The sequence below is a fragment of the Acomys russatus genome, chromosome 29 (assembly GCF_903995435.1).
Source record: "Acomys russatus chromosome 29, mAcoRus1.1, whole genome shotgun sequence".
NCBI lineage: Eukaryota > Metazoa > Chordata > Mammalia > Rodentia > Muridae > Acomys > Acomys russatus.
The window spans coordinates 12,838,220-12,857,588 of NC_067165.1; the positions used below are offsets into that span (position 1 = coordinate 12,838,220).

At 42.7% G+C, this 19,369-nt stretch overlaps 1 protein-coding gene across 1 annotated transcript in view; it reads left to right on the plus strand.

The window, feature by feature from the left end:
• Zswim5 (zinc finger SWIM-type containing 5) overlaps window positions 1-19,369 on the plus strand; it is a 104,667-nt gene that overhangs the window by 76,240 nt on the left and 9,058 nt on the right. The window contains exons 5-8 of the mRNA XM_051171492.1: window positions 10,018-10,197; window positions 13,738-13,914; window positions 16,621-16,767; window positions 17,220-17,357. Of these exons, the coding sequence (XP_051027449.1) occupies window positions 10,018-10,197; window positions 13,738-13,914; window positions 16,621-16,767; window positions 17,220-17,357 (642 nt within the window). The remainder of the gene's footprint in view (window positions 1-10,017; window positions 10,198-13,737; window positions 13,915-16,620; window positions 16,768-17,219; window positions 17,358-19,369) is intronic.

The window sequence follows — 19,369 nt, forward strand, 5'->3', positions numbered from 1 at the left end:
AGCTCTTAGAGGGTGGAGGAAGGAGTAACAGGAATTTAAGACCAGGCTCGGGTACTTAGTGAGTTCCAGGCCACTTGGCCTATATTAAACCGGTCTTTAAAAAACAAAGCCAATCTTAGCCTCACTTTGGTTGCTTTCTGTGAGTCTCCTCTCTGTATCCTGCCTAGCCAGACCACTCAGGTGTGAGGGTCTCAAGTGCTTAATCTTTGACCTTCTACTCTACTATTGTTTTTCTTTCTCTGTACTTTATGGCAAGCCAGGCATGATGGCAAACTTTTAATCCTAGCATTCAAGAGGCAGAAGTAAGCTGGTCTCTATAGTTTAAAGCCAGCATGGTCTACATAGAGAGTTCAAGGCCAGCCGTAACTGTAACCTGAGAGCTTGTCCCAAAAAGTAAGGAAACAAATAAATATGAACAAATATAAATTTAAATTTAAAAAATTAAGAATTGGGGCTAGAGAGATGGCTTGGTGGTTAAGAGCACTGCCTGCTCTTCCAGAGGACCCGGTTTCAATTCTCAGCAACCACATGGCAGCTCACCACTGTCTGTTAACTCCAAGATCTGACACTCTCGCACGGACATACATGCAGACAAAACATCAATACAGATAAAATAAAAATAAATAAATAAGCACATTTTTTCTAATTAAGAATTGAACCAATATAAACAACTTTCATCAATTAGTGTCTGAATTAGTGTCTGAAATTAAGGCTAGGTGGCCTTTAAGACATTGCTATTTACAAAAAACTCCTGTTACACTTTAATAGGTTGTGAAATCTGGGGCTGGAGACATAGGCTCAGTGGTTAAGAACATGTATTCTTCTTACAGAGGACTTGATTCATTTCCATGTCAGGCAGCTCACAACTACTTGTAAGCATCCAGGGGATGCCTCTTACCTCAGGCACAAGCACATGTAGAGACATTACATACATGTACGTGTAAATAAATAATCATAACGTACTTTTTAGAAAAGGCTATGAAATCCCCATTCATGATTAAGTTAAGAAACATTAATTACATTACTGGGCATGGTAGTTGTGATTCCAGCATTTTGGAGACTAGGTCGGGGGAGGGGAGCTCAAGGCCAACTAGCCTGAATTTAGCAAAACCTAAGTAAATCTAAATAGGGGGAAATGACTTCATTTCTGCTTATTGCTAACTGGAGATCGAGAAGGTGTCTTACACAGCCACATAGCCAGTCTTGAGAAGAACCTACTTTCCTTGAAAAAGAGAGTGAAGTGGTCAAAGAAATAATTCCTATTTCTTCTTTGATCCCCTTTTTTGTTTTAAGCCATTAATTGGGCCTTATTTAGTGAAAAATTATAAAAAGAAATTTTAAATAAACTAAACACTTTTTTGGGGTTGGTAGTCATGGCTCTCAGGAGGCCTCTCCTGGTCAATTCTAATCTTTATAAGTTCTGATGGTGTCCACAGATTTTCATTTCCTCTGGAAACATAAGCAAACCCATGTTCCCAAGACAAAACATAAGCAAACCCTTGTTCCCAAGACAAAACTTTTCACAGGCTTGCATTCTGATGCTAACACATCCTCATAGTTTATAGGCTGATTTAACTCCACAGTCTTCTTCTGTAATCCAATGTCTCTCTCTCTCTCTCTCTCTCTCTCTCTCTCTCTCTCTCTCTCTCTCTCTCTCTCTCGGCTGCTGTTGTTTCTTTTTCATTAACACTCAGAAAATTTAAAATTAACAAAGCACTATTTACATTTGGGAGGCAGAGGCAGGTGGATCGCTGTGAGTTCGAGGCCAGCCCGGTCTACAGAGTGAGTCCAGAACAGCCAAGGCTACACAGAGAAACCCTGCCTCTGCCTCCCTGAGTGCTGGGATTACAAGAATATGCCACTGCACCCAGCTTCATAAGTGTTTTTTAAGGTGCAATTAGATCTTTCTACAACTTTTTGTCCTGTAGGATTGTGTGGTATACATATAGTGTGCTTTATATTGTAATATACAAAGAATTGTTTCATCTTCCTGGAGACATAATCAGGGGCATTGTCAGCCTTAATTTGTACAGGTATCCCATAATAGCCATTTCTTCCAGTAAATGTGTCACTACAGAATCAGCCTTTTCAGAATTCAAAGCAGTTGCCAATTAAAGCCCTGAATATGCATCAATGGCACGATGTACAAACAATGGTTTTCCAAAATCTGCAACGTGAAACACATCCATCTGCCAGATTTCATTTCTTTGGGTATCTCTGGGGTTACTTCTAGTGGATAATGGAGTTTTAATTATACAGTGAATAAGTAGGACATTTTTTTTTTTATAATTTCCTTGGCTTGTTGCCAAGCGATGGAATTTTTTTCCCCTTAAACCTTTACTGTTAACATGCATTTTGTGAAATTTGGAGGCTTCTAAGACATTTCCTATTAATAATTGATCAATTTCTTTATTTCCTTGTGCTAGTGGACCTGGCCAGCCTGAATAAGACCAAGTACGGGCGATGTATAACGGATAGTCTCTATTTCCAACTGCTTGTTGCAGTTGTGTAAGTAACAAGCTTAGTTCTGAACTGTCAGGAACAAATTCAGCAGTTTCTATATGCAAAGCAACTCTTTCTACATAACAAGAGTCAGTAACCATATTAAGAGACTGAATTACTTTGTTTATTTTGTCTGATTTATAGTCTGCCATTCCCAATTTATTTGCATCAGTATAGAATGTAGATGCTTCAGGAATCAGCATTCCTTTTACAATACGTGGGAGAATCCAATTTAGTTTTTTATATACATACATAAATTGAAGATGCCTGTTTTTAGGATATTTATTGTTAATTTCTCCCAAATAGTTACTGCAGTCTCTTTGCCAATTTTCATTGATTCCATAATGACATAATCTCAGCATTAGTAAAAAACCAAATCTGTTTCCTTGTAAGTCTTTAATTTTTTGCTTTGTTTATGTACTAAGAACATCCATTCCATAATACTATCTTCCTTTTCCATAATGAGCTCAGTAGGAGAATGAATTGAAGGCAAAATAACCAAAATAAAATTAAATTTGGGATCTATTCGATCCATATGTATTTCACAGTCTCTGTTCTACCAAATTTAACTCTCTCTGCTTCATCTGTTAACCATCTTGGGCTGTTTAAGTCTGAATCTCCTTGTAATGTTTGAAACAAATTATTTAACTCTTGAGTAGTTAATCCAGTGGTAGATCACAGCCAATTAATGTCTCTCAATTTTTGAAAATTGTTAAGAGTTCACAACTTATTTCTTCTAATCTGTATTTTTTGTGTTTGAATTTTATTTTGACTTATTTTATAACCCAAATAGTTAATAGAGTCTCCTCTCCATAGTTTTTCAGGAGCAATATGTAATCTCTAGCATGGCAGAATCCTTTGTATTTCCTTAAATATTTTCTCTAAAAAGTATCTGTATCAGAATCAGTCAACAAGATATCATCCATGTAATGATAGATAACGGATTGAGGATATCGCCTATGAATTATTTCTAGCAGTTGTTTTTTTTAATTTTTTTTATTTCTAGCAGTTGTTGCACAAAATATTGCATAAAGTTAACATTCTCTGCAGAAGAACTTTCCACTGATTTTTTTTAATTGGTCCACCATTATTATAAGTAGGTACTGTAAAAGCAAACCTTTCCCTATCCTGCTCATGCAAAGGGATTGTTAAAAAGAAACAAAACAAAACACTTCTTTAAATAAATAACTGTCATATGCCAGGTAAAGGAATTCCAGGGAGTAATGGACACATTGACTGAATTACTCTATTTATCGCTCTTAAATCTGCTAACATTCTTCATTTTCCTGATTTTTTTTTTAATATAACAAATACAGGGGAATTCCATGGGTTGGTAGACTCTTCTGTATATTGAACCTCTAGCTGCTCTTGTACCGGCTGCTCAAGTGCCTGTAATTTTTCCTTAGTTAAGGGCCATTGATCTACCCTTACAGGCTTACCAGTCAACCATTTTAAGGTAGGGTCATTGATATTTCAGCAGTGCCTTCCTCTCCACCCCTGCCATAAATTTAGAAACTCAATCCTTGTGATATCCTGTGTTTGGACAACTGGAACAGTTTAGGATTGTAGAGGAATGTTAATTCAGAACATGGCTGTTCTGACAAGAGACCACATCCAAATGTCTAGGTCTGTGTGGTCGGGCTGGAATACAAACATGCCTTTAATCTAGGAGATAGAGGCAAACAGATCTGAGTTCAAGGCCAGCCAGATGTAGAGAAAGTATCAGGTAAAGAAAAGCGTATGTCCAGGCGTGGTAGTACATGCCTTTAATCCCAAAGAAAGATAAAGTTAGTCTGTGAAAGGAAGCACCCATGTTTGAAAGTGACGTATAATTGAGTGGCAGAAAAGGGGACAAATCAGAGAAGATTTGACAGAATAGGATACACGCAACTCTCATGAGAAGAGAGGAAAGGGAAGCTACTTAAGAGGCAGTTTTACAGAGGAAGGAAGCAGTTTTTACCAGGACAGTAATAGAGAGATGGGTTGCAAAGAGAGAACTCGGGTAAAAACTGGAATGAGCCAGAAAGTGAGAAGCCAGAAGATTAGAGCTGAGCTAGTATGAGGCCAAGCAGAGCAAACCCAGGCTGAGAGAGAAACCAGATTAAATAAATCAGCCAGGAGAAGAGTTTGAGCCAGAACAGCTGAGTTGAACCAGGCAGCCTAGAGCTCAGAAAGAACAAGAAAGGGTGAGCTTATTACGCAGTGAGTCTCAGAGGCTGAAAACATTCCAGGCCTAGGATAGATTGTATAAAGGCCAGAAGCTTCGAGGACTAGGCCTAGGTGACAGTAAGCCTCCAAGGCAACAACTAAGCCAGCAGAATAAAAGTTAACCTTTATAGTAGGTTTTGATGCCATGTATCAATTCCTTCTTCAGGAGCATCTAACATCTTACCACTAATTTCATCGTGAGCTGTCTCTAGGATTGCAGAAATCTTAATCTGAGTATCCCACTGTTGAAAAAGATCCCTTCCCTGGGGCTGGAGAGATGGCTCAGCGGTCGAGAGCACTGACTGCTCTTCCAAAGGACCCGGGTTCAATTCCCAGCACCCACACGGCAGCTCACAACTGTCTGTAACTCCAAGATCTGACACCCTCAACAGACATACATGCAGGCAAGACACCAATGCACATAAAATAAATAAGTTTCTAAAAGAAAAGAAAAACGAGCCCTTCCCCATAAATGTATGGGTATGTCAGCCACATAGGGTCTTAACTTTCTTTTTTGACCTTCCAGTCCCACATATTTAACCCATAACACACTTTGTTTTATCTGGGATAGCTTTCCAGTTCCTAGAAACTAGGTTTGAAACTTTTGAAGTGGCCATTCTGAATTCTAAGATTTTTTAGGAAATGATAAGTCACATCAGCTGCTGAATCCACCAGACCTTCTATTTTAACAACATTCATTTGTAAGTTTAATTTTGACCTCTGATCATTAACCACTGTTTGCCAGAACACACATTTTCCAGCACGTTGAAACCTTCATTAACCACTGTTTGCCAGAACACACGTTTTCCAGCACGTTGAAAACCCTCCTGTTCTTTCTACTGGCTTTGTCTTTAATGCAGGGAGACAGTCGCAACTGAGAAATCCCACCACCTGTGTTAATTTGCATCTCTTTCTTTTTTTTACATAGGCCATAATTTCTCCTTCTCCTTTGAATCCCCATCTATAATTCTTGGATACACAGTGAATCCTTGGGAAGTCAATCCACTCCTTCCCAAGATCATCCCTACTGTCCCTGAGGTCAAAGGTCCATAAACAACAGTAATTATTTTATAACACTGAGCCTTTGGGGTTAGGGTAAGAGGTTTATCGGTGGCCAAGTCTAGAGCAGCACTGCCTACGAAGTAGCATGCATGAGATCAGCAATACTTAGTTGTAGTTTTCTGCCTGCTTGTTATTTCCTGGCTGACAAGGAGGAAACGGCTCTGGTTTTTTTTTTGTTTGTTTGTTTGTTTGTTTTGTTTATTTTTTTGGCTGTGGGGCCTCCAGCTGCTAGTCCTCACACCCTCCATTTAGTTTCTTTTTTTTTTTTTGGTTTTTCGAGACAGGGTCTCTCTGTGTAGCCTTGGCTGCCCTGGACTCACTTTGTAGACCAGGCTGGCCTCGAACTCACAGCGATCCACCTGCCTCTGCCTCCCGAGTGCTGGGATTACAAGCATGCGCCACCACGCCTGGCTTCCATTTAGTTTCTTAAAAGCAAGAAATTGCCTTGGACCACTCTCTTGGACCTATACTCATGTGTCCACTGGTGTCTCTTGCACGCCCTGGGAAGGTACTCTTTTTGTTTGATATTTAGAAAAACCGTTGCCCCAGAAAAGGCACATTCACTTTTCAGCGGAAAGTACTGTATTTCTTACAGTTAACGTACCAGGAGTTTTAAATTCTGAGACCTTAAGCAGCTTGGTCACAGTCTCTTTGTAGATGACTCCATTTCTCACAGTTGGTGCAGCAGGCATTCTGAGTACTGGAGACCTTTAACAATAGCTTGTCCTGTGATACTAGCATGGCACTTGTGAGACCCAGCATTGCTTGAGTCTCTGTCCACTCGCCCATTGACACTGCCTGTGCCTTTCCTGGTCTAATAACTCTTTCACGTTCAGTATTCACATTCTCAAATGCAAGGCTCTCCTGCAATACCTGCCTTGAGTCAAGGTGTGAGATATGGACTTGCTCACAGCTGAGACCGATCTTTGTTAAAAAACCAAACAAACGGTGAGGGCTTCTCCAGAGCCTTTTCCTGGGCTCCTCAACTTAGTCCCAAGTCCTTAAAGCCACTAAACAACACTGTCCTATAGTATCGTCATCAAATTGCATCTGTCCTTGTGAGTTAAGAGCACCACCCTTCACCTAGCAACCGATCTTTTACAATACTCATTTCCCTTGCTCGGTTTCACTGTTCAGTATTCTCGGCTTCCTCCCTCTACCACATTAACCACTGTGACTGCTACCAGCTCCTAGCACAGCTGTTACCAGCCCCTTCCGGTCTTGGAGACTAATTCTATTTTGAGTAGCCCAGTTACTTAGAATTTGTTTTACATAAAGTGAATGCACGCCATAGCAAAGTACAAACCCTTTAAAAACACCTCAGGTCTATCATTCTGTAGGACACCGCCCGATTTTGTCACAACTATGATCCACACTATTAGCAGGTGCATGCTGTACGGTTACCGAGGAAACCAATGGTGATTTTGGAATCCCAGGCCACTCCTCCTCTATCTCTGGCTGTGCAGTTGAGTCTGGATTAAACCCTCCCCCCCCCTTTTTTTTTTTTCCAAAAGAGGCTGTTTCAGCTTTTCTTTGTTCCTGTCACCTTCACAGCCGCCTCCTCCTCCAGGCTGCACACCTGGCTCCTCAGCCAGTTCAGGGGCTGTGGGGACTGGAAACTGAAACTGCACAGCACCAGGCAGGGCTGTCATCTGCCTTCTAGCACAATTTCCTTCCTTCCTCCTGAGGGAAATTCCTGCTTTCTCACTCAGTCACTGGGTCTGAGCCGTTTATTTCTTCCTTTTCCGGTGCTACTCACTTTCCAAGCACTTCTACCTCTACTCGCAATTTTTCCAGTTGCACAGCCAGCTCTGCAACCCTTTTAAAAATGAGAGAGGAGCATGAAATGGTTTTTACCATTTCAGACATTTTTTTGTTTTGCAGGTCCCTCCGTTTCCATCCGTTTCCAACTGTTCACCCATTCTCCCAACCTTTTTTGAGATAGAATATGGGAAGAAGAAAAAAATAAACAAACAAACAAACAAAAAAAACCCAAACCAGAAAATAATCTCTGGGGGCTAAGCGGAAGGATAGCCTAATGGCAGCAGCCACAGTCAACCTTTCGCTGGTGTCTTGAGACAAAATATCCATCCCTTATTCCCCTGCCATTTCCTCTACAGCATTTGAAACCAGATTTCCTGTTCTGTCGAGCCCCACATTGGGTACCACTAGTAATCAGACATTTTGGCTATTTATTGGAATCTTTTATCTGCCACCCTTCTCCACCTTTAAAAAAAAAAAAAAGATTTATTTATTATGTATACAGTGTTCTGCCTGCATGCCTGAAGAGAGTACCAGATCTCATTATAGATGGTTGTAAACTACCATGTAGTTGCTGGGAATTGAACTCAGGACCTTTGGGGGAAAAGCCAGTGCTCTTAACCTCCAGCCTTGCTTCTCCACCTTTATTCCACCATTCCAGCCCCCAACACTAAGTAGGAGAGAAAGGACAGAGGGGAAAGGGGTTGCTGCTATCAGACTGCTCTTTGCTGATTAGCAGTACCGAGTTACCTGGGGCAGGGTTCATCTTTGCCAACAGGATATCTAATTTCTTCTTGTCTCTTTGTGTACAACCACTTGACAAATCACAACAAACCACAACCAATGGCAACTAGCAACAACGTTAGGAACAGGAGGAGCAGCAGCCACCGCAGCTACTCTTCAGGCTCTGGCATTTCTGTATCTTCTTAAGAGTCCACAGAATTCCAAATTTCATATACATGCAGACACTAGCTGCAGCTGGCAAAATCATGCCCCTGCTAGAGCATGAGGCAAATCATAGTCAGCTGCTGTGGACAGTCTGAAGCAGCCCCGTATCCCACACCTAGGATTAAAACAAAAACATATTGACCTAACATTTCTGTTGCTTTTGTTTGATTGTTTCGTTGGTTTAGGGTTTTGTTTTGTTTTGTTTTGAGATAGGGTTTCTCTGTGTAGCCCTGGCTTCCTTGGTCATTCTGTAGATAAGCTGGCCTCAAACTCGGAGATCCACTTGCCTCTGCCTCCCAAGTGCTAGGATTTAAAGGCTTGCGCCACCACCACCTGGCTAAATTTTTGTGTTCTTAAAGAAACCAAAAATTTCTGGGCATGGTGGCACACACCTTTAATCTCAGCACTCAGGAGGCAGAGGCAGGTGGATCGCTGTGAGTTCGAGGCCAGCCTGGTCTACATAGCGAGTCCTGGATAGCCAAAACTACATAGAGAAACCCTGTCTCAAAAAAGCAAAACAAACAAGCAAACAAAAAAGAAACCAAAAATTCTCACTATGCTTTGCAGTATGTGACACTCCACCACAATGACAGAAAACTGGAAAAGTAGTGTTTCAAGGCATCACAAACTTTGATCTGCAGTTCCAAAATCAAAGTCAATGTAAATCATCTTTGAAAAAATACTCAGATTTGTTCTATCATAATATTAGACTAGATCTTTTGCAACTCCTATCCCAATGAAATAGCTATTTTTATGTTCTTAGTTTTATAATTGAGGGACTTAGAGATTAAAAAAACAAAACAAAACAAAAAACTAACTAGCCAAAATAGAAAACTTTTCTGAGCACCTCTTTTTTTTTTTTTCTTTTTCTTTCTTTCTTTTTTTTGGAGACAGGGTTTCTCTGTGTAGCCCTGGCTGTCCTAGACTCACTTTGTAGACAAGGCTGGCCTTGAACTCACTGAACTCACAGAGATCTGCCTGCCTCTGCCTCCTTAAGTGCTGAAATTAAAGTCCTGTGCCACCACGCCCATCTCTGAACTTAGGTCTTTACACTTGGAAGCAAGCACTTTAACCCCTGAACCATCTCCCCAGCCCTGTACTGTGAACATACCTTAACTTAACACATTATGTTCACATGTAATATGTATTTACCCATCTCTCCTACCAGACAGCTCCTAAAGTCAGAAAACAGGGTCTTATTTACCCATTGTTAGGTTCCTTTTACATTGCTGTGGCCACAGTAACTGATAGAAAGTTAAGACTATTTGGCTCACAATTTCACAAGTTTTAGTCCCTCAGCCAATTCCAAAAATCTTAGCAATTATATTCATGTGTGTGTGTGTGTGTGTGTGTGTAGTGTGTGTGTGTGTGTTTCACATGTATGAGAGAGGAGGAAGCTGATAAGTTTGTTATTAGTTTTATTTCAGTTGTGGTTTTTTTGTTTGTTTGTTTTTGTGTTTTGCTTTGTGAATAGTTGGGTTGTTTCGGTGCTGAAGGAAAAGTACGCATGTTATTCACCGATACGCTGTTTTTTAGGTGCTTTATGGGTATGCATAATTTTAAATCCACACTGCAAACTGGAAGAAAAATCCTGTTGGCTACAGCAACTGCAGAAGTGGAATGACCTGGATATCTGTCCCCTGGAGGATGGAAACTATGGACACGAACTGCCCAACATTACCAATGCACTTTCCCAGAGTGCTGGCCATAGCCCAGGTGAGCCAAGGGTCCTGTGTTTAGAACTTCAAAAGGTGGGAAGATAAAGCACCAGGTCAGGGTAGTCTGGCAGTCAAAATTATTATCCTAAATTAGAAAAGCTTAGCTTTTAATCCTTGTCAAGATGCTAAATCTTAGATGAGCGTAAGCATTTGCCTGGCATTGAGGACGCTGTCCTGTTCCACATCAAGGGTCTCTGCAGTGTCCAGCATGAAGTCCTAGAGCTGTCTGCCTGATTCCTCTCTAACCTTCAGCTCCTCTGTGTCCAGTGGATGACACTCCTCCAGAGGACCTGAGTTCAATTCCCAGCAACCACATGGTGGCTCACAGTCATCTATAATGTGATCCGGTGCCCTCTGCAGATAAAGCACTCATATATATAATAAGTCTTTTTAGAAACCTCATCATATATCTAGGCCTGAACTTGCTTCAGCCACCCATATTCTGTCATTGCAGGTACGTGCTACCATACTTAGCTGCTGGTTCCTTTGCTTTAGGGTATTGGTGGATGCCCCCACACTCACCCTGGCTTTCTCTGTCTCTCTCTGTGTCTCTCTCTCTGTGTCTCTCTCTGTCTCTCTCTCTGTCTCTCTCTGTCTCTCTCTCTCTCTCTCTGTCTGTCTCTGTCTCTCTCTCTCTCTCTCTCTCTCTCTCTCTCTGTCTCCTTCATTTCAGTTTTCTAATTACATGGTACTTAGGAGCAAACACCTAAGCTTGGCACAGTGGCCCATGCCTTTAATCCCAGCACTCAGGGAGGCAGAGGCAAGCAGATCTATGTGAGTTTGAGGCCAACCTGGTCTACAAAGCAAGTCCAGGACAGCCAAGGCTACACAGAGAAATCCTATCTACAAACAAACAAACAAAGATTACACAGCTGGAGAGACATAATCATGGTAAATTGTCTTATTTTAAATTCATGACCACTATGGGTCTTCAATGCTTTCTAGATATCTACTATATTCGGTTAGTCTATGCCTGTTTCTTCTTCTTCTAAATTATTGCTTCACACCATTTTTTCCTCAGAACATACATACTTCCTCTCTCTCTCTTGTTCTCAGCTGAGTTTGGCTTCTTGTTCATTGACATTGTAAGTACAGCACTTGACAAGCGAATATATACAAACATAGCTGGTTTTGCATGTCAACTTGACACAAGTTAGTCATCAAAGAGGACAGAGCCTCACGTGAGGAATTGCCTGCATGAGATCCAGCTATAAGGCATTTTCTCAATTAGTGATCAATGCAGGAGGGCCCATTGTGGGTGGTGCCATCCCTGGGCAATGTGGAAGTGTAAGCCAAATAAACCCTTTCCTCCTCAACCTGTTTTTTGGTCATGGTGTTTCATCACAGCTATAGAAACCCTAACTAAGACAGATGGAAAGTCATGTGGGTAGAATGTCCACCCAGAGTACAAATACTATGAGGGGTGTGGCACATGCCTTTAGTTCCAATTAGGCAAGAAGGGCACAAGTTGTAGACCAGCCTGGGAAACTTAGACTCAACATAAACGCTTCAAAGTAAAAAGCAAAGGACAGCCAGTTGGTACAACTTTAAATTAGCACTTGGGAGGCAGAGGCATGCAGATCTGTGAATTCAAGACCAACCAGGTATACATAGAAAGATCCAGGACACCAAAAGCTATGTAGTAAGACACTGTCTCAAAATAAAACAAAACTATTAATAGAAATTAGAAGAAAATTTCCAGACCTACCATTTCTGTGTTATGGAATAAAAAAAAAAAAAAAACTATTGTTTTAGAAGGTCAAAAGTGCCTGGTGATAGTGGAACATTGCTTTAATCCCAGCACTAGGGAGGCAGAGGCAGACAGAACTCTGACGTTGAGACCAGCCTGGTCTATGGAGTGAGTTCTGGGACAGCCAGGGCTACACAGAGAAGCCCTTTCTTGAAAACAAAACACACAAAAAACTAAATGAAAAATAATTCATAAGAATCACACATATTTACCATATATACCAAGAAATAAATAGATATTTCTGCTCTCAGATTCCCCTTTGAGTACACATTGGTCAATGTCAGCCCCACCCATACTGAGACAGCTCCGTACTGGTCATGCATATCCTCAATGGCCAATCCTTTTAGCAGTGTTTAACACTGATCATTTTCTGCTTGAAACATCTTTGTCATTTGATTCCTTATTACTCCCTCTCAGTTCTCATTACTTCATTGCCCTCTTCTAAGTTGGCTTTAATGTCTCCTCCCCACTTTTCAACTTAAAAAATGCTCTAAGTGCCTAGCCCTGTCATCAGACCACCTCTCCCTTTGTACCACCATGGCGAGAGCATTGTTTATTAAATACCTATCTGCTAATTCTCAAATGTGTATCTCCTGCTCAGATTTCTCTTCACCACTGCTAGCCTGGAATATTCTCTTAATTATCAATATGGCCAGGCTGCAGAGATGGCTCAGAGGTTAAGAGCACTGGCTGCTCAACCAGAGGTCCTGAGTTCAATTCCCAGCAACCACACGGTGGCTCCCAACCACCTGTAGTGAAATCTGGTGCCCTCTTCTGGAGTGCAAGCACACATGCAGGCAGGACATTGTATACATAATAAATAAATAAATCTTAAAAATTATCAATATGGCTTGCCTCTTCCTTTCTACAGATCTGCATTCAAATCCCTCCTCTGAGAAAGAGTCTTACTGCATTCCTGGCTCAGGCGATCTCCCCCTTCAGTAGCTGGGACTATAGGCAGGTACCACCTTACAAAGCTGTTCAAATGTTATCTTCTGGGGGCTTGTTTTAGTTTTGGGTGAGACAGGTCTTGCTATGGCCTTGGCTGGCCTGGAACTCAGTCATGCTACAAATGAAACAAGTTATGATTAGTTTTGGATATTATCCAGCTGCCTCTTTCTTTTTCTGATTGCTGTGACAAACAGTTCATATTCTTACTATTGAGCAGCTGAGCACAACTGTCCCTTCACACCTCATGTGGCTCCGAGTCCCTGTAGAAAGCTGTTCAGGGAAGAAGGAATTTATGGCCCTTAAGGTTTTTATTTTATTTTATTTTTTTATAGAGGACATTGTAGAAGGGGGTTTTCTGTAACCTGTGTTTTTCACATGCACCCTTGTACCCAGAAATAATGCCTCTGAGTTTTTCTATATATTTATAAAAACCTAGGCCAATATAGCCAGGCATATTCCGTGACCTCCTCATAACTGATGCCCCGTTTATCCTCTTGTAACTTCTGCCATGTGGCCAGTTACCTCCGCGCAGGTGTCATGTGTGCGTCCTCCTCAATGTCCTGGGATGAATCCCACTTCTTGCTTCACTCTTTCCCAGCATTCATACTTTTTACTGGAACGCCTCACTTCTATTTCCTGCCTCAGCTATAGGCCAGTCAGCTGTTTATTGACAGGTGAAGAATCCATACACAAGAGTTTATACCTACAGGACTCAGATGTACAAAAGGCTCATTTAAGAAGGAGACTGCAGGGGCGAGCTGCTATGGCCAACCTCCAGCCTAGAGAAGACCCGTGCTGGAACTTCAGACTACTCAGCTGTCCTTTCCCTTTCTCCAGATTCTTTATCCAGACCAAGAAGAACAGTCTTCACTAGAGCCATTGAAGGCCGTGAGTTGCACTGGCAGGACAGCCACCTACAGAGAATAATCAGCAGTGACATCTATACAGCTCCTGCCTGCCAGCGGGAAAACGAGCGACTACTCTTCAATTCCCATGGCCAGCCACTGTGGCTCGGTGAGTCTAGACCTGCTGCGCTCCAGGAATGTCAGGCCCACACAAGCCATCGGCGTGGATCCCAGCAGCACTAGCGTCTGTGCAGCTCTTTTGGAGCGTTTACTACCAATTCAGGTCATGCGTGTGAGGCCTACTTCATTTGTATGTGTGCTTAGCTGAGGTATGGTAATTTCAGGTGGAAATATGCGTCCTTTCCCTAAGCTTTGGGAAGAAGATAAAGTAGTTGCTGCATTTTGAAGAGTAATAAAGAAAGCCACTAGTTACCAGTTTACACACTTTCAGTTATCTGTTACTAAGCAACATTACTTTCTGTTCTGAGCTTACATATTTTGCTCGAAAAACACTACGGGAACTGAGGAGGAGGCTTATTCAGTAAGGATCAGAGTTTGATCCCCACAGCCCATGTAAAACAACCCAGGCATGGTGGTGTGTATTACTCTCCCAGTCCTAGGGAGGCAGAGACTGCAGATTCCTGGAGCTCGCTAGCCAGCCTACCCTACTGTAATTGGGTAGTTACAGACCAGTGAGAGACCTTATCTCAAAAAGAAAAAAAAAAAAAAAAGAGAGAGGGCGGGGGCAGCTGCACATGCCTGATGACCCGCGTTTGATTGCTGGAACCTACAGCAGTCTGTAGCATACACACACCTGCACTCACATTCATAGACACATACAATGTCGTCTACACATACAGGGTGGTCCCCTGGACTCCACACATGCGAACTTACATGTGCACACACATTAAAAATAACACTGTGTTTGAAACTGCAGTTACCCGTGCTGGTAACTACGATTTATTCTGTTTCCATCACCAAGCTGTCTGCCATTTCTCTGTCTCATCATCCTAGCATCTTTTACAACAGGATAGAACTGTTTCATCCATCCAGCTTAACCTTCTTCTGCAATAGTTCCCTGGCTCACAGTCAGTTTGTCTTTAGCTTAATTAGAGAGCACTCATCCTGAAACATAGCTTGGGAGCCTAGTGTGGGTACAAAACTGAACCTCAGAATTTGGGAGGCAGAGGCAGGTGGATCTCTGTGTGAGTTTGATGCCAGTATGGTCTATGTAGCAAGTTCTAGACCAGCTAGGGTTACACAGTGACACTCTGTTTCCAAAACCATGCTAAATAAATAAATAAAGCAAGAAAGCAACCACAGGATAAGGGGGTCGATAACAGCTCAGAAATAAATGACATACAGATAGGAATTGGGAACTACTTCAGTATGCACAACTGTTGGATTAATTAACCACTAGATGAACATAGCCAGTGGAATGACATGTGTTTATCTTGAATGTTGCCCAAGCACATTTAAAGCCATGGAAAAATACTTACAGTCTACTAGTAAGTTGCAAAACAATAATTATAAGATCCCAATTTTCGTTTAACAGTGTAAAAAATCTGGATTAATGTACATGAAACTGTTCAGTAGTTATCTCGTTTTTATTTTGTATTTTGCTTACTTATATCTTTAAATCTCCGACATTATTTTATGTGTGTATTGTGTTTGTGTGTGTGTGTGTGTGTGTGTGTGTGTGTGTGTAGTTACACATTCAGATTGTGGACATGCCTGTGAAGGATAAAGTAGATATCAGGTATCTTTCTTTATTTCTTTCCACCTTATATTTTGAGAGACATTTCAGTCTCTCCCTAAACATGGAGCTGCTAACTCAGCTAGACTGGCCAACCAACAAGCCTAGACAGCCTCCCGCTTCCACCTCCCAGTCCCAGTTAGTTCTGTAATTTTCAATATTAACGCTAGAGAAAACGACCAAGTGACATGAAAGGCTTGTCAGGTTTATTCCCCTGTCTTAAGAAGTTAATAGTTACTAGGCATGATGGTGCACTCAGGAGGCAGAGGCTACCTTTCCATGCTATCTCTAGCCTCATAGCATAGCTCTAGCTACCTGGAACTGTTGGCCACATGGCAAGGAAATCACATAGGCTTTCTTTATGGTCTTGTTTATATGTGTTTATTCATATATGCCCTTTGATAAGAAAGCCTTCCTTGTTTACCTACCTGGTCATAATAAATCTTGTCCCCTAATTTTTTTCGGTATAGGCGTTTGTCTTGTCACTATCTTATAATTGTTGGGGTATCATTCGGGGACGCTTTCAGTGCAGCAGTCGTGTCTCCTCTATCTCTGTACGTCCTTTGCCCTTCTGCCTGGTATATAATATAGGTCCTCAGGAAACACAGGGTTACTAAATCAATGCACCAACCATTTGACAATGAAGACAGACATGGTGGTACATGCCTGTAATGCCAAAAGTCGGAGGCAAGACGAATTAGGAATTCAAGGCCACTGTGAACTGCATACTGAGTTCATGACCAGCCTAGGCCACACGAGAGCCTGCCCCACCCCCCAACCAAAACTAATCATTTGATGCTGAGGTTTGTCCTTTAGACAGGTAGATGCGGCCTCCACCAGGGTCCCATAGTGCACAGTCACAGAGACTGAGCACTCTACTGTCCTAACTGTGTACCCCTCTACACCAAACCATCCCACCGAAGCTAGAAAAGCTCCTTCAAGATGGCGTCTCCCACTTCTTACACCCTTGAAGATAAAAACACAGTAACTGTTACAAAGCAGATGCCAGGTTGAGTCTGAGAAACTGGACTGAACCCAGACTCCCTTTATCTGTCAAACATAGGACTTGCCTGGTTTGAAATGTTAACTGAACCAGAATGTTTTCTTCCTCCCTGGTAGAGCATGTGCCCACAGCCTGTGCCCGGGTGGATGCGCTGCGATCTCACGGGTACCCAAAGGAGGCCCTCAGACTCTCGGTGGCCATCATCAATACGCTGAGGTTGCAGCAGCAGCGGCAGCTAGAGATCTACAAACATCAGAAGAAAGGTAGAGTGACTAGAAACCCTCTAACGTCTCGACGCCCCAGGGTGGTAAGGATCCCAGGAGATTAAAACAAAGAGTCAGAACCTAATTTTCATTCGGTACCGTGGGCTTGAGAATTCCGTGTAATTGCTGTGCCTGCTGAGTAGAGCGCCTCACGGCATTCCTGTGAGTCTCGGCTTTGTTTATTGTCTGTGGAATAGCAACAGTGAGCCACTTGTCACAGGGCAGGTGGAGGCCCATCAAGACCTGGAGAAGATGCTTTTGCAGCTGTAAAGCTGTCTCCGTATGTGCACTGCCAGCAGACAGTCTAAATTAGAGCTGCCTGGCAAGCTTTTGATCAGGCCAGTCAACAAAGGCATTGAATGGTGCTGATTAGGACATGGAAGCAGAAGGGAAGCACAATTCCCGTGTCCGTCTGTCTGTCTGTCTAAAATGTGGAACCTGCTTGTTTCCAGAGCTGCTGCAGAGAGGAACCACAACTATCACAGACCTGGAGGGCTGGGTGGGCCACCCCCTGGACCCCATCGGCTGCCTCTTCCTCACTTTGACAGAGGCCTGCCGCCTGAGTGATGACAGCTACATGGAAATGTCAGGTACAAGCGTCAGCGGGAAGCAAGCCGTCTCTCGGCTAGGCTCTGAGGTCTGGCCATGCACGTCCTGCTTCACCTTGCTAGCCTCCTTAGGAGAACCACAAAGCTTAGAGGGATTTCAGGAGTCAGAAGCCAAAACCTCAGAGCAGAACAAAAGTGGGAGAGAACTTCCATCCAGGAGAGTACGCGTGTCCAGCTGCTCATGGCCGGGCCCACCCCGTAGCCGCAGACAGGAAGCTAAAGCGGGAAGCTCATTTGAGCCCTGGGCTTCACAGCTAGCCGAGACATTTTTTTTTTTTTTTTTTTTTTTGGTTTTTTTCGAGACAGGGTTTCTCTATGTAGCCTTGGCTGTCCTGGACTCGCTTTGTAGACCAGGCTGGCCTTGAACTCACAGCGATCCGCCTGCCTCTGCCTCCCGAGTGTTGGGATTAAAGGCGTGCGTCACCACGCCCGCTATTTTTTTTTTTTTAAGGTTTTTTGAGACAAGGTTTCTCTGTGTAGCCTTGGCTGTCCTAGACTCACTTTGTAGACCAGGCTGGCCTCAAACTCACAGCGATCCACCTGCCTCTGCCTCCTGAGTGCTGGGATTAAAGGTGTGTGCCATTGTGCCCAACATGCTTTTTTTTTTAAGGCCTGGTATAGTGGCTCAGGAGGCTGAAGCAGGAGGATTACAATAGAAAAGGCCATCCTGGACCACAGAGAGTAAGACCCTGCCTCAAAAAATAACAAAGTACCCTTCTTTGAAGTCATATAATGATGTTGTCAGGGTCTTGTTCTAGTGTCCCCTTAGCTCCCCAATCCGTGGGATCTCTGTTGAGAGATTTTAGACAGGCTGAGCATGATGGCACACATCTTTAATCCCAGAATTCAGGAGGCAGAGGCAAGCAAATCTCTTAATGAGTTTGAGGCTAACCTTGTCTGCACATAGCAAGTTCTAGGCCAGCCAGGGATATATAGTGAGACTCTGTCTCAAAAGCAAACAAACAAACAAACAAAAAAATTAGATAAGATACGTAGAGTGTAGAAGAGCACTGGACTCCATTACAGGGCGAGTGGGTCGCTCTCAAAGACAGCGGACAGTGCGTAGAGGGGCTGGTGCACAGCAGGACAGCCTCTGAGGGTGAGCAGTGACTGAAGAGACCTACATTTTAGGTAGGCTTTCTACTAGTTCTAAACCTGCTGCAACAGACAGCTTTTTGAGGGCATCTTCCTGTCCAGGTGTTAAGAAAGAAGACTATTGCTGGGTGGTAGTAGCACACACCTTTAATCCCAGCACACTTGGAAGGATCTCTGAGTTCAAGGCCAGCCTGGTCTACAGAATTCCAAGACAGCCAGGGTTACTCAGAGAGTCCCTATCTCAAAAAAGAAAAAAAAAAAGAAAGAAAGAAAAGAAAAGAAAAAGAAGAAAAGAAAAGAAAGAAGACAACAATAACTCTTTGTTCTTTACTAGAAAGCCTACGGCTAAATAGTCATTTTTCTTCTGTAAAATAAAACGTCATCTCCTATTTAGGACCAGAGATAAGACTCAGATCCCACTCCTATCCCAGCTCACCCACCCCCTCCCTCGCTTCCTTTATTTCTTTTTAAAAGAAGCACCAAATCCCCTTGGAGCTACAACAACAAGCGATGTGGTTGACATGGGTGTTAGGAGCCAAAGCCGCCTCCTCCGGCAGAGCAGTAAAGGCTCTTCACTGCTAAGCCGTCTCTCCAGCCCCAGAGCTGGTTCTTTTGACTAGTAATCAAAATCCTGAAGCTTCAGACCCTCATTTTACAGCTGCTGACTATGAAGGGATCCGTTCCTAGTGACCTTTGAGCCTGCCAGCATCTCACTAGCTACCTAGCTAGTCTCTCTGTCTTTTAACATTGTGGCTTTGTCCCAATTTCCCAAACATAGAGAAGAATAGCCTGACTGTCCCACAGGTAGGCTAGATACACGATTGTTTCTTCTTTCCTTTGTACTATCACTATGTTTAATTTATTTGCATTTACTTTAGTATTTGTCCACTGCATTTTAG